The following is a 14,684-nucleotide window of genomic DNA, read 5'->3' as shown; positions in this document are numbered from 1 at the left end:
CCCCCGTCGACGATCTTGCGGATTAACCTGCGGTGGCATAACAATGAAATATTCCAGCAAAGAAGACAACCTCGCATATGCGACTCCCCTTGCACACTCGCACGCACGCACGCACGCACGCACGCACGCACGCACGCACGCACACACGCACGCACACACACACACACACACACACACACACACACACACACACACACACACACACACACACACACACACACACACACACACACACACACACACACACACACACACACACACACACACACACACACACACACACACACACACACACACACACACACACACACACACACACACACACACGGACCTCCTTAACGAAGCGGATGTTTGAAAATCCGCCCCTATTAGAAAATGTGTTCACGTATGCGACGTTCTCGGAGTTCGTGGCATTGGTTTTCGTTCTCTTTTGTTTCTTCGATCTCTCCTCGAAGCCGTTTTTGCAATGTTAATCGAAGCGCCAGATGATTGTCTCCTATATGTACGGGCGCCTCGGTATTTTCAATTTCTTTGTCGGTTGCCTTATATGCGCCCGCTTCGTTTATCTGTGGAAGCTTCACTGCATTCTCTTCCGAGCACCGTGCTACTTTTTATGTCTCTCCGCTCATAGATTTGCGTACTTCGTTGCGGCGGCAGTCGTTCACACGCTATGAGATTAGCGTCACAAGGGCGACCCGTTCCCTTCAGCTCCGCGTCTTCGGGTTCTTTTTTTTTTTTTTTTCTCACGCCATCTTCATAACAGGATCTTTAGCGACTCGCCATTCTGTTCCCGTTTTTTTCTTTTCTTTTTTTTTACTGAGATAACGCGAGTTGCTGATACACGTGGGTGTAACGGTGAATGCTGCGGCTCATTTGCGATTCTTTCTAAATTTATATAGCTCTAAATTGGAGCGCCGCGAAACGTGAGCGAAATCGGGCGAACGAATGTGACCTCCGAAAAGAAAAATAAAGCCTTAATAAAGTGAAAGACAGCGTCAAGGTTGGAGTAGAGGCTTAGGCGCTCCAGTTGTAAGGATGTGGCTGTTTAACAAAAGGCGAGCATATTTTGTGCCAACGCGGATTAAATTGAAATTAATAGTCTAGCGCGACTTTCGTTGCTCCTTTCTTTTGGATACTCTCGATAGGGCGAGTGTCATCAGATATCAAGTGCCTGCTACCCGTATCTATATCAGCATGTCGTTTCCCGGTGCCGTTGCGCACTGCGCTGATCGCGGAGGCCACGCGCAGAGATAATAGAACTTTTCGTTGCGCGAGTTGGTGTACGTTCATATTTGTTTGAATGCGCGAAATAACAGAATCACGAGAGAAACAATTACAACATACGCAGTTGTTAGTGGCGCTCTGTCCCGTATGGTTTGTCGCGACTGTATCCTTTCGCGCCTTAAAGGAAATATGCGCAGAGATAAGTGCGCGCACTTGCATGTCACCACTGCGCATGTCTAATACGCTAGCTACTCAACTGGTTCGCGTTTCGGCACATATCTTTCGAAAATAGCCTGCGTACGCGAATCACACCAAAGCACATTTCAATCAATCAATCAATCAATCAATCAATCAATCAATCAATCAATCAATCAATCAATCAATCAATCAATCAATCAATCAATCAATCAATCAATCAATCAATCAATCAATTACTTACTTACTTACTTACTTAATTAATTAATTAATCGATCAATCAATCAATCGATCGATCAATCAAACTAATTTTATTTCCCAAGGATGCATTCTGGATGGTCTTCAGGGCTAAAAGCTGCTCTAGGCAGCTTGATTGGGCCCCTGAAGACCCTTACATTGGCAGCATACGATGTTCGCAGCACGAATATGCACAACAGATTATAACTGCAACATATATGTTAGTAATGCTGTAAGAGTTTCAGTAGGGGTCACGTCATTTAAAAAACATAGCACACGTAGCATACATGTGCGTTGATCTCGCGAAGATTGGAGCGCTATCCACGTTTGGTTTTATGGAGGACGCATCTTTTTCTAAATCATCTACGGCGCGCTTAAGTAAACCACATGAACCTAAAGCTTTTTAACCTAGCTCTATTACTGTCTTCTGTGCGTTATCGTAGATGAATTTACATGTCTTCTGTGCGTCATCGGCGATGACGGGCATATCGAGTTTACTGGGAACAAAAATAGGCAGGCGACTGCCATAGGCGTCATATTCGATAGCACATAAATAGGAAATTCTACATCAGTGAACAGTTTGAGCGAAAATAAGCCTTGGCTAGGTACATTTGTATGCACGTATCGTTCCTGTCATTCCGAGAGCAATGTCAGCCTCGTTATAACGAAGTAGCATCGCGATCATGAATTAGTTCGTTATGTACGATGTTCGTTGTAAGAGTTGTAAAAGCAGATGGTAAGCGAAACCATACCATCTCTCTCATGCCCTATCTCTTAGAAGCGTCCTTATACTAAATGTTTGCTGGTACTTGCTAGTTAAGGCTAAGCGTACACACAGGTGAATAAAGGCATCCTTCAGGTACTGAGACTCACCGTCCTCAGTCTCTTGCTGATACGTTGCTATTTATGAAGGCGAACGCCTTAGGTGCCTCATCAAAAGCGAAAAAGTGACCATCGTCGTCGGCGGCAACACGAGTGATGCAAGAGATCCTCACGCGATGACGTCATCCTATCACGTCATCATGACGTCAGAGGTCGGCTAAACTTGTTACGTCGCATAACGTGACGTCCTGTGATGACGTTACCGCGCGACGTCGTCGCTTGGTCATAGGTGGGCCGATCTCGGAGGCACTGCAAAACAACCTGAGGCGCAGGAAGCTCGAAATGCCTCTGATTTCGGAGGCAGTAAAAAGCTACGTTCGATGCACAAAGCTTTCTATGAGGGATCAATGCAATCGACTGAAAAAAAAAAAAGAGGTGGTTCTTTTTGTTTGTTTTGTTTGTTTCTTTAGATGCGCGAAGCCGTGGTTCCTCATGCTTACGTCACTCTGCGTAGTATTTCTACAGCTGAATGTTCGCGTTACGTGCTGTAAGGATATTCGCGTGACAGATATTCTGAGCAGACAAAACATTCGTTCCTTTTCTCTTCCTCTGCTCTCTCTCTCTCTCGTGCGTTCAAGAATTCGCTCGAAATCAACGTTCCGTCGAAGGCCTCCTAGAATTACTCGTCGTCGCGGCATTGTTTGACCAAACAAAACCGTCTCCGCGGACGCAGATTTTTCTTCCGGTATACATTCGTCACGACTCCTCAATGATGAAGTCGACGTGTCAGCTTTTTCGTCATTTCCCTGGTGACGTAAGGTCGGGAAACACTGACACAGTCGTCCGCACAACAGGTCCAATTCCGATTCAGCGCACCCTTTCCCGGAAGGTGAAAGAAGGACGTACCGCCCTTCATCGAAACCAAAATAAAATAAAGTAAAACAGAACACGCGAACACGTCCAGGAGGCTGTCGTTTATATAGTAGTCCTTTCGTTTGTTCGTGCTTCCATTCTTTCATTTTTTTTGTTTTCTTTTTGAATCGGTACCCTCTCGGCCCCCATTTCCCTTTAGATCAAGAGGCCTGCTCGTTTTAGGCGCTTACCCGTCGGGTCGTGATGGCGCGTACGAAACAGCGGAAGTGGTCGCTATTTTGCTCTCTGCCAAAGACGTGCTGTTCGCGTTCCGTTTGCAGGGCAGTTTCTGGTGAGAGCACAGTCTCCTTGCGTGACTGGTTGGAAGAGCTGCCTACGTTGTCTTGGTGCCTGCATCGCCCTTGCGGCTTCTTCTTTTCGTGATCCCTCCCTGATCATGCAAATAATACACTGCCAGTTCTCTATGACTCGTGCAGTACGCGTGCTATGAAAAAGAAAAAAAGAAACGAGTGAGGTGAAGAGTCAGCGGTCGTAACGCTGCAGCGTGCTTACGCAGATCTCGTTGTAGATGCGCCGCGGAATGTATCTTTCTTGCTGGCTTCCGCTCAGAATTCAATATGCGGGCAGTCTCGAATGCTGCGCTTGTTAAAATATGCGATCTTATCTTGTGCGATTATGCAACCTGCAACGTGGATGGTTGCGTTACGTGCGCTAATGCTTACTGGCAAGTTCTTCTTCAGGTTTCGCTCAGTTAACCTACTCAACTGACAAGAATGAGGTTTATCTTTCTACACCATCAGTTACTGCATTCGCGCGGGGAACACGTTGTAATGTCTGCTCATACCTAACTTGTACTTTTTTTATTAGTAAGATTCCTTAAATTCTCTTGCAGACGTCGTTTCAATTAATGTTTCGTTCTAGGGAAGATCGTGCGCTCGCATAAAAGGAAAGTGGCAGACCGCCTGCTTAATTATAAACACACCGGTGACTGCATTGCAAAATTTTTACTTCATATGTACTACTTGTACGATGTAGCAATGGAATTTCATGAACAGGAAAGACCACATGGGCTTAGTGTAGTATGAACTGGTCTGACAGGTGTATTCTAAATGCCACTAATCTCTCCTCGTGGCAGGCACTGTATCATGTGCGCTAAATCACCAAGAAAAGGCTGAGTATTCCATCTGCGTCGGGAGGCCTTGAATTTAGATTTCGGGCCCGTTCTAAAACGCTCTAACAACATGTACTAGTGCTCTTCGACCGAATTAACCCGCAAATTGCTGGGAAATTTGAAGTTTTCTCAGACATAGTAGCCTCTAAACGTTTGACGCTGACTGTACGACGCAGTGCGTCTGTCGCGTCGTGTGTTCCTGACTGACTGTCCATGCCTTCAAATCAAATGAGATCAAATCAAAGTATTAGTTACATCCTGAAGATGTGGGCAAGCTTGGGCGAAAAGCGATACAATTCGCTTGAGGAAGCCCAAGCCCTCTTGAGTGCGCGACATAAGTCTTTCCTGCTCTTTCGAGAGAGACATTTCTTATAAGGACGTGTACGGCGGTGTACATATTTATGCAGATATTTTTCTCTAATTAACATAAGGTTAGGTTCCAGGCTTTGAAAGGAAGCTTCGGATACAAACTTGCACGCATTCGCATCCTACTCTCTTTTCCCATTTAAAAGCACCTTGATACCCTTCTTCCTGTGGCCATTCCTTTGAATAACAATTGTTTTGGCTTTACGTCCCGAACCCACGATATGGTTATGAGAGGAGCTGCATTTAAGGCTCCGGAAATTTCGACCACCTGGGGTTCTTTAACGGGCACCTCAATCTTAGTACATGGATCTGTAGCATTTCGCCTCCAGCCAAATGTGGCCGCTGTGGCCGGGATTCGATCCCGCGACCTTCGGTTCCCCCATTCCTTTTGGCCGAGCGGAAAGCCACGAAGAACACTATTACACCGTGCGTTTAAATTTGAGTTTCCTCTAATGAATTCTTGTCTGTCTACAGTTATCCCTGTTAAAATTTTGTTTTGTGGTGTATGGCTCAATTCATGTCTTTACCCGCAGCCAGACTGACACATCGATATTCCATTACAACAGGATCCCTGCCTCTATCTTCGCAGGGCATCTTGCGCTTTCTCAGTCCGCTTGGGTCAGCAACCTAGCTCACCTATTGCCGCTAACCTAAGGACGCACATCTATATAAGACAAATCGACGAAGTAGGATACGCTCCGTGCACAAGGGTTATTTTCTGCAGCTGCGGTTTCCTTTTACCTTCTTTCAGAGCGAGTGACGCAATATGAACACGGTTTTGCTTCAGGGCATCTTTCTTTAAAAAGAAAAAAAAAACGTACTTCCTCCCCGAGCTAACAGATCGTCGACTGGTTCGTGTCATCCCGACAACCTCGCGCTCCACATCGTCGCAACCTTGAACGGAATTGCTCACTTGACGCGCCAATCTCCTCTTGGTCAGTTCTCTCGCCGAAGACGTGCTGCCCATGGCGATTTGCAGCAGTGTCCTTTCGTTTTGTTATTTCTATTTTCTTTTCCCCTGCGGTGGCAGACATGCAGGGATGTTCGCGTCGTCGTTTTGGGCCACCTGGAAACATGCCACGTTCCTGAGCCTGCATGCGCGCCGCTTTTAGACCATTCGCGGTCGAGATGGTCCAAGCCGGATCGAATCCGGCTAGCCGGCCAGTGCGGAATGTCACCCTGCGGGAGATCGGCCCTCACTGCCAGGATTACTGCGCTCTTCCTCGTTTTCTTGCTTTCTTCTTTTTCTGCTTCTTTGTTGCAGTTTGACCTCTTGCTCTTCGTCGCAGCTTAAGGAATGATCGTTTCGCGGCCTTCCTGACGAGATGTGAGAAAATTACCCCCTTCTCGGGTGCTATTCTTGGTCGATCGCTATTGAAAATTTGTTGCTTCGGCGTGTGGCATGATCACTCGTTCACGCTTCTCATTGTGAAGGCGTGAGCTGTGCATGAATTTGATGAATGCCTTTCAGGCCTGCGTGTGCAGACCACTTCCTGCTGCATCGACCGACGCGCTGTTCTTCGAATTCTTCATGCCCATTTATATCTTCAAAAAGACTTGTCTGACATTTTCTGGGTATAAAGACATCATAAACTTTATGATCGGTCAGTTCACTTCTCACATTTGTCCCCTGATGACCCTTTTTCTCGTTTTTTCTTCTTCTTTTTTCTTTCCAGATCGTTGTATACTTTGACGGCTTGAGTAGCCGTTGTGCGGGCGTCGCGAATTCTTCGTGTAGGTCGCCGCTTTATCAAACGTTTTGGGGAATGTTGCAGCATGCAACGCGAATTCGTATCTGGGCACCAGGTTATGCGTCTTCTATTGTTGTTGCGTGTAAGAGAAATATTAAAACTTCAGCTACCGCTGTACTAGTTAAATTAAGAGACAAGGGGATGTTGAATAGCTAGAGAGAGAGAGAGAAAGGTTAAGAGAAAGGGAGGGAGGTTAACCAGAAATTTTTCGGTTTGTTACCCTGCACTGGGGAAGGGGTAAGAGGGGACAGAAAGGTAAGGAAGGTAACTAAATACGCACACTTGTTTGCCTTATAGATGTTGGTGCAGAAAACGCACCCGTAATCAAAAGCTTACAGGCCACTTGGTGAGCGACCGTATCTCTCACTGGTTCGTACCAGGATGGCTCTTGCATTTCACGCCTGGGAGAGATAGGAACAGCGTTTATTTTCATTTTGGTGCTCTGAAGCAATGAATCCAATAAAGGGACACTACTAAACAGCGTGACGACAAGCGTGATCTATGGAACGCGGATAGGAAACGTTGACGAGAGTGGTGTAGGAAGAAACGAAGGAAAGACAAGGAGGTCAACCAGTCGCGTGTTCGGTTTGCTACCCTCTTCTGGGGAAAAGGGATTAAGGGATGAAAGGAGAGATACATAGGAAAGCGTGCCTGTCCAGCCCATGCCTACGATTGATCACTAAGGCCGGTCGGTTTCAAAAACTGTAGCAATGTCTGCGTCGTCGCGTTGCTTGCTTGCGACGCGTAGGGCCATGGTCCGAGGATCTTCTCCTCCGAAAACGGTCTTTGGTCCAGATGGTTTAACGTGGGGTGACGACCATCGCGGGAGCTTGCTAATTGAACGATCTGAAAGGTTGGCTTGAATACGTATTCCTACCGGCTGCTCAAGCAATGGTGAAGGAAATTTTTCACGAAGACATTCATTTCCCTGTTTTTCTCTTCATAGCGCATTGTCGTAAAGACTAATCGCTAGTCCATCACGGTGGTACAGTGGTCACGGTGTTCGGCTGCTGACCTGAAAGTCGCGGGTTCGATACCGGCCGCGGCGGTCGCATTTCGATGGAGACGAAATGATAGAGGCCCGTGTACTGTGCGATGTCAGTGCACGTTAAAGAACATCAGATGGTCCAAATTTCCGAAGCCTTCTACTACGGTCTTCCTCATATTCATATCTTGGTTTTGGTATGCAAAACCCTAGAATGTATTGCTATTAAAGACTAATCGCTGATTTCACAAGCAGGTGGTGTTCTTTCTCTTATTGATTCTTATTCTCAACAGCGACGAGAGGCTTCGACTTTGTGAGTTTAATGCGTTTCCATCCCTAAGGCCCGCTTTACCTGTATCTTCTCTGTTGCCACTGTAAACGTAACACAATGTTTCAAGTCTTGGTCAGGAGGTGCTGTGTCAAGCACCGTCAACAAACCTGCACTACATGTCTTCCGATTGAAAACTTTCTTCATCTCGCCGCTCATCCGTCCGAGGCATAGTCATACGCGCACGATTTATGCATCGCGGAAGCGGCGGCGTTGAAAACATCACGTCAGACTTCTTTCTCTGTCATCGTCAAGTCACGCCTCGCTACCCGCTACAAAACTCCCCCGTCGAAGAAGGTCGACGCGCCTGAGAGATCAAGTGTTTGGCTCCGATTCTGGCACTTTCGAAACGAGGGTCACCGCCAACTAGCATGAGCACCCCTCCCCCCCAACTCCATGCCACACATTCACCCACATATCTTCGTGTCGCGTGTTTTTTTTGCAGATGTCCCGGAAGTCATGAGTCGCTGACGGAGCGTGAACACTAAAGTAGACAGGTCTCACTCGCCCCTAACTCGCGCCGATGCCTTCATCCCTGCCCTTCTCCATCGCCTCCCATGATTCGTCCGTGGCATACGCAATAGCTGTTTTGCAAACTCGTGCATTCTGCGCTGGAATGTGTATAAAACGTCGAGCGCCCGGTGAGCAGACCTCACTAGTTGCAGAGCTTGTCAGCAGTGTTTGTCCGAATCATCGTCGGAAACGAGCGCGATGTTCAAGGTAAGGGTACAAGTCGTGCGCGCCACGGTTTCAGCACTCGTGTCGCACGCGGCGGCATCGCAAGCCTGTCGCCCACCCGTGTATGCGATGCTTGTGGACACGGGAGTGCGTTTTGCAACCGCGCCGTTGTCCAGCGCTGCACGGCTTAGGCGCTTGACACGACCGTCGTCGTCGTGTCGTCTTCACTGTATACGTCCAGGTTGTCCTCGGCGTCGTGTGGCCGCCGGGTGTGTTCGACAGAAGCGTTGCTGACGCTACTATTGCCTAAAAGGCCGCGGACAGGCTAGGATACGAAAATCAAGAAGGTCTGAGGGTTCGGGCGTGACAGCTCATCCTCACTGGGAAGGCCCTTGAGGGGACAAACGCGTGTACTGTTTGTTAAAGGTTGAGAACGACTCCGCCGCGGTGGTCTAGTGGTTGTGATGCTCGACTGCTGACGCGGAGGTCGCGGGATCGAATCCCGGCCGTGGCGGCCGCATTTCGATGGAGGAAAAATGCTAGAGGACCGCATACTTAGATTTGGGTGCATGTTGCAGAGCCCTCAGGTGGTCAAAAATTTCCGGAGCCCTCCATTACGGCGTCTCTCGTAATTCGATCGTGGTTTGGGACGCGAAACCCCAACAATTATTATTAAAGGTTTAGAACGGTCGCTTTCGCAGTTAGGTTGAAAAAAGTGCTAATCGTACACCTCAAACCGTCTTATAATCGCAAAAGTTTCATCATTGTCTTGCTGTTGCAAATATTCTTTCTGATGCGTCCTTACGGACCTCGTTGTAGGTGTTACATCATTTCAATGCAGTTCTACCCTGGACGTGTTTGATAAGGGTGCCCTGATGAATAAAGAAGGAAAATAAAGGTTGCTGGTTATTCGAATGCTCGGTTGGATGCCTAGTGCTATGAGCGACACGGAAAAGCAAAATATGGGCGTAGGAAACAGGAAGGAGATGTGATTCACGCATACGAAAAGCGACACCGCGTGCATACGTAACACGTAGCCTTTCTTTCCTCTGACAGCTAGATTTGAAGAAAGAGCTTAGCCTTTCTTTTTAGAAAAAAAAAAAAGCTGGTGTTCTTTCCGGAACATCAGTTACCGAGGCAGATCATGCGTCACTCCGTCTTAACTGTGCGACCGCTTCGGAGAGACTGAAGGTTAACGTCGAAGCAGGAAGTTTGCAGAGGAACGCTTGAACAGTCCTCGCACATCCATATTGAATACGCATGGTCAGACCAGCATCTTTACTGTCTTATGGCAATGAATTTCGTAGATGGCATCGATCCATCGGTGAAGAAGCGTTGTGAAATCGCGGAAACAGTGACTGGAGGGGTGTGAAAATGGGGTGATCATGTTTTCAGCTATATTCTCACGAGTCAAGACAGTTTTAGCAATACTTATATTTCTCTAGATATTATGTTTTGAGCAAGTCGATCAATTTTCTTGTGACCTCCACTTCTGACGGTTGCGAGGATTCCCTCGAACGTAAGGACATATGGTTGTAGTGCGTCATGTAATAACTAAATGACGGTATTGTGACCTAGTTTGGTAATTCAGTGACAGATATATGGGATAACTGTTCATCTCAGTGCTAACCACGTGCTTGCGGGCAACTTGGCAATACGCTGGCATTTTATTAGTATGGTTGAAGTTGTCTTAGAACGGCGTGCATCAACGCCGTTCTCTCGAAAAAGCTATGAGCGATGCACAGCTATTAAAATGTCGCACTTGAGAGACCGGTTTTCCATGCAAAACAGATTTTTATGGCTACATGTCTGCGGCCACGTGGCGAGGTCATCACCTCTGTGAAGAGCTGCTCATTGTACTCCGCAGGAGCACTCTCAGACTTGTCCTGGCAAGTGTCTCTCCAAGAACAGATCTAAAGCAAAATTTTGGGCTTAGCAATGAGGAAAGATATTCGGCAGTTTCGTTGAGCAACAGTCTTTGATAAGATAAGCAAGTGAGCTATGATCTGTGATCAAGTTTTGCGCTTGGTACCTTACTAAAAATCGCGCAAAAGTTAGCCATGGTGCACGTGAAACTAATCCTATGGGCGCCTGCAAACTTATGGGTGTGGTTGCCTTAATAATAAATGTTGGGGTTTAACATTTCAAAACCACGATATAATTATAAGGAACGCAGTAGTGGAGGGCTGCTGAAATTTCGACCACCCGGAGCTCTTCAACGTGCACCTAAATCTAGTGCCGGTAATGCGACGAAAGGGGCCAGTTGGTTCACGTTAGCTTGAGGGTGCGCTCATGGTAGGAAGACGTTACAAAGAACACACTACAAAAAACAAAGGACACAGTTTAACAGAACGACTGCATGAGCTGTGCGCTGCGTTCTTTGTAACGTCTCCCTACCATACGCGTATCGCCAAGCCAACCTAAATCTAAGAAAAAGGGCCTATAGCGTATCGCCTCCATCGAAATGCGGCCGCCGCGGCCGGGATTTGATCCCGCGACCTTCGGGTCAGTAGCCGAGCACCATAAACACTAGACCACCGCGGCGGGTGCTGTGACATATGATCAAGTTTTAGCGCTTGGTACCCTATTGTGATTCGCCTATAAGTAAACATTTCTGAACGTGAGGCTAAGCTGTGCGCATATTTGCCTTCTTAGTCTTGTTGCGAAGTGAACAAAGAATGTTATCGGTTTTATAGTTTCGGCAACACCGGAGGCTGGTAACTTCACTTTTTTTTGTTAGTTTGAAACAGTCAGTTGTCGCATTTTGTGGGACCAAACATTCTGTTCAAGGAAATCTGAAACTTCTGACCTTCCGTTGCTCTCACACTGGTGCTGGTATATCTCTGTTCGCAGGCGTCTCTCTTCGTGCTCTGCGCTATCGTCGCACGGGCAAGATGCACGGGAGACTTCTACGTGGATGAGACGCAAGATAGACCGTCTCGGGTCAGGGTGAGTGCCTATTTTACTACTCGTTCCTTGCTCCTTTGAACGCACTGCCTTTATCAGACGGCAAGCCTGTAAGGGGCTGATACCCGGTAACGTGACTCTCAGTTTAATCTGACTGATCCGTGGTATACGTAGACGTAAGGTGGGCAAGAACTAAGCTCGAGCGCCTTATTATATCGTGCTTGAGGATTTAGCATATCGTAAAACATGCACCTTAAACATATGTGAAGTTTTAGATTAGGGATGAAGTATTGCATTGATTGAAAGAGCTGAAAAAAAAAAAAAACACGCGTCTCCTAAAGTGCAAGGACGCCCTTGTACTTAGACTTAAGCGCATGGGTGGTCTAAAATGATCCGGAGCTCCCCATTACTGCTTGCCTTATAATGATATCTTTATATTTAATAATTTATTAAAATTCTCAAATGAAAATCTTGATTTCGTACTCTTTGGAGCCGTCTCGCTTTTCAGTACTCGATGATAATATATTTGTGTTCTCTCTCGGTGATTTTCTTCACCATTATTGGTTTTCAAAGCTGGGGGCAATTAATAGTCCGCAGTGATTGTGTCCGTTAACACCAGTCTAACGATTTCCTTCGCCCTTGGAGCATCCATGTCATTGCTCCTTGAGTGAGTTTTCGACGTCATTTTTTTATTCACCTTTAAGCATTGTTAGTAGTCATCCCTACATATAAATAGTTTTACTTTGGTATGACGTTTTTGTTTTTTTTTTTGCACGCGGGAATGCTCGTATTTTTCTTTTATGCGTGCCTCTCTCTACGTGATCTGTTTATTCTCACATCATTGCAGTCGCGCTTAACACAGTGGACCAAGGCCCGCTATTTGTTGTGCTTGCATAACCATTGTATCGCCAGTTAAGCTCTACTTATCTTTATATCTTTATTTGTGTTTCTTCTCTCCCACTCGTGGACGTACGCAGGCCAACGACAACATCGGGCATCCGGCTCCGTACAGCTTCACATACGGCAGCTCGGACAAGTACGGCTCGCACGGCCGCGAGGAGACCCGGGACGAACACGGCACCGTGCGCGGCTCGTACCGCATCGCCCTCGCGGACGGCCGCATGCGCCTGGTGAAGTACGTGGCCGACAAGGACGGCTTCCGGGCAGGCATCTCGACCAACGAGCAGGGCACCGAGTCGGCTAGTTCGTCGGGCGTGGTCATCCACTCGGAGGCCCTACCCGGACCTGAAGCAGCGAGGGCAGCGCACAGGTCCATGACTCGGGCCGGAGGTTCGAGGCACTCGGCTCCCAGGCACGCAGCCGCGGCTGCGGCGGCGGCGTCTTCGAACGTGGAGCAGTGGGCGGCGGCGCCGTCGCGCTTGAGGGCGCCGGCCTACCTGCCCGAACGGGGGGACCAGATCGCCTATTACGAGCCGTAGCTTTGCGGATAGCATGGGGCACGCAGTGAAGATTTCACGTGGATACGCGGCGGAACTATCCCTAAGATGCATCATGCGTGGTAGATTCCAGTTTGATGATTTCGTAGCGCAGCAGGAACAGAGAGAGAAATGCTTTAATGAAATGCTTGAGATGTTAGCCTGGCTATTCGCCTGACATGCTACTCCAGGTTCTAGCTGATGATTGTGACATATACACTGTAATCACATAACAACACATGCAGCATGCACGATATGCGCTTGATCCTGTATATCTTTCTTCGTCTCTGTTAGTGTTGCGCTACCAAATCATCAAAATGAAACAGTACCAACTCACCCAAAATGCCTATGCTTCTACAGTGGTATATTCATTGTAAGCACTGCGCGGCCAATATTTGGCGACATGGTACGAAAGGTTTCATTGTAAAGATCACAGTTGCATGCTTGTTTCTATTGGTTTTAATATTCAGCTTTTTGTCTGTCTAGTCTATGTCCGTGGCATTTGTACAGCACACAAGAGTGAAACGGGCCGGGTGATGTAGTAGTTCGTGTTCTTACCGGAGATCCCGCCGTGGTGGCTTAGAACGTAAGGCGTCGCGTTGCTGAGTTGCAGGGTGCGGGTTCGAGTTCCGACCACTGCGGCCGCATTTCGGTGGGGGCGAAATGCAAGGACACCGTTGTGCTTAGGCTTAAGCGCACATTTAAGAACCCCGAAGTGGTCGAAATTAATTTCGGAGGCATCCACTCTGGCGGGCCTCTTAATCACATCGTGATTTTGGCTCGTGAAACTCCGGCCAGCTAATATATTAGCAGAGCTGCTTAATCAAAATATGTCGAATGGTTACTCAGTGCATGCTCTTCCAAATGTTTACGGCGCGAACAAGAATGAAAAAGGAGTATACAGACGTAAAATGGCGTCAAGTGGCACCCTTTCTTGTTGTTATACTTTTTTCGCCTTGCTTCGCGTTGTAAACTTTTGGTCGAGTTGCTTCTACTTCAGCTTCATCAACCCAAGTCAAATTAAGTCAGATTTTTAGGTCATTTGACGCACTGCCTTGGTAGGTAGAAGCAATACTGCACCCTACTAGCACTGCTATGATTATCCCATCATACAGCAGGCCGGCTTTGACATCATTGAAACAGAACGTGTTGCTGCACTATATTTACTACTTGACGCCTGCTTGAAAGGTGCAAGCACGTGGACATGTGCGATAAACGTAAAAAAAAAAGATGAAGGCAAAAGGAAGTGTTTTGTTTCCTTTTACTCCATCTCTCTCTTTCTCTCTATTTTTTTTACGCACGCTATAGATTGCATGTGCTTGAATTTGCGCTCTTCAAGTCGCCATCTTTTTCTGTGATCATTCATCGCTGTATTCTTACCTTACTCGTGTTATTATTTCGGTTTGGAATAAGGTTGGTAGTCAATGCCGTTACTCGATGGGGCTTGAATGTTGCGCTATTGCGAGTAGGCCTTGATTTCTTCCGCCTGAATAACTGGCCTTTCATACAATGTGTGGCTACATGCATCGCTACACAGTGATCGCCCCAATGCTTTAAACGAGCCCAAAGAACTTGTCATTTTCATCGCTTTGTTCCAGTTGTTGACATTTGCGTTCGCGTCTTACTTGAAGCGTGCGTCACTGTCGACGTGCCGTTCCACAAGGTCGCAGGCAGGTACGAGAGAAACCGTCGCTTCGTAACTTACGATCAC

General features: G+C 47.3%; 2 protein-coding genes across 2 annotated transcripts in view; one reads left to right on the top strand and one right to left on the bottom strand.

Moving 5' to 3' along the window:
- The window catches only part of LOC119397552 (Down syndrome cell adhesion molecule homolog), a 409,196-nt gene that overhangs the window by 75,542 nt on the left and 318,970 nt on the right, over positions 1-14,684 (bottom strand). The gene's annotated exons all lie outside the window — the stretch shown is intronic.
- Positions 8,562-13,210, top strand: LOC119396420 (cuticle protein 16.8). Its single transcript, XM_037663633.2, has 3 exons — positions 8,562-8,672; positions 11,484-11,579; positions 12,515-13,210. The coding sequence occupies exons 1-3, from the start codon at positions 8,664-8,666 to the stop codon at positions 12,974-12,976; spliced, it is 567 nt and encodes a 188-aa protein (XP_037519561.1). The 5' UTR covers positions 8,562-8,663; the 3' UTR covers positions 12,977-13,210.

The sequence above is a fragment of the Rhipicephalus sanguineus genome, chromosome 6 (assembly GCF_013339695.2).
Source record: "Rhipicephalus sanguineus isolate Rsan-2018 chromosome 6, BIME_Rsan_1.4, whole genome shotgun sequence".
NCBI lineage: Eukaryota > Metazoa > Arthropoda > Arachnida > Ixodida > Ixodidae > Rhipicephalus > Rhipicephalus sanguineus.
The sequence above is the reverse complement of the archived record's forward strand: the minus strand, read 5'-3'. Positions and strand labels throughout refer to the sequence as shown.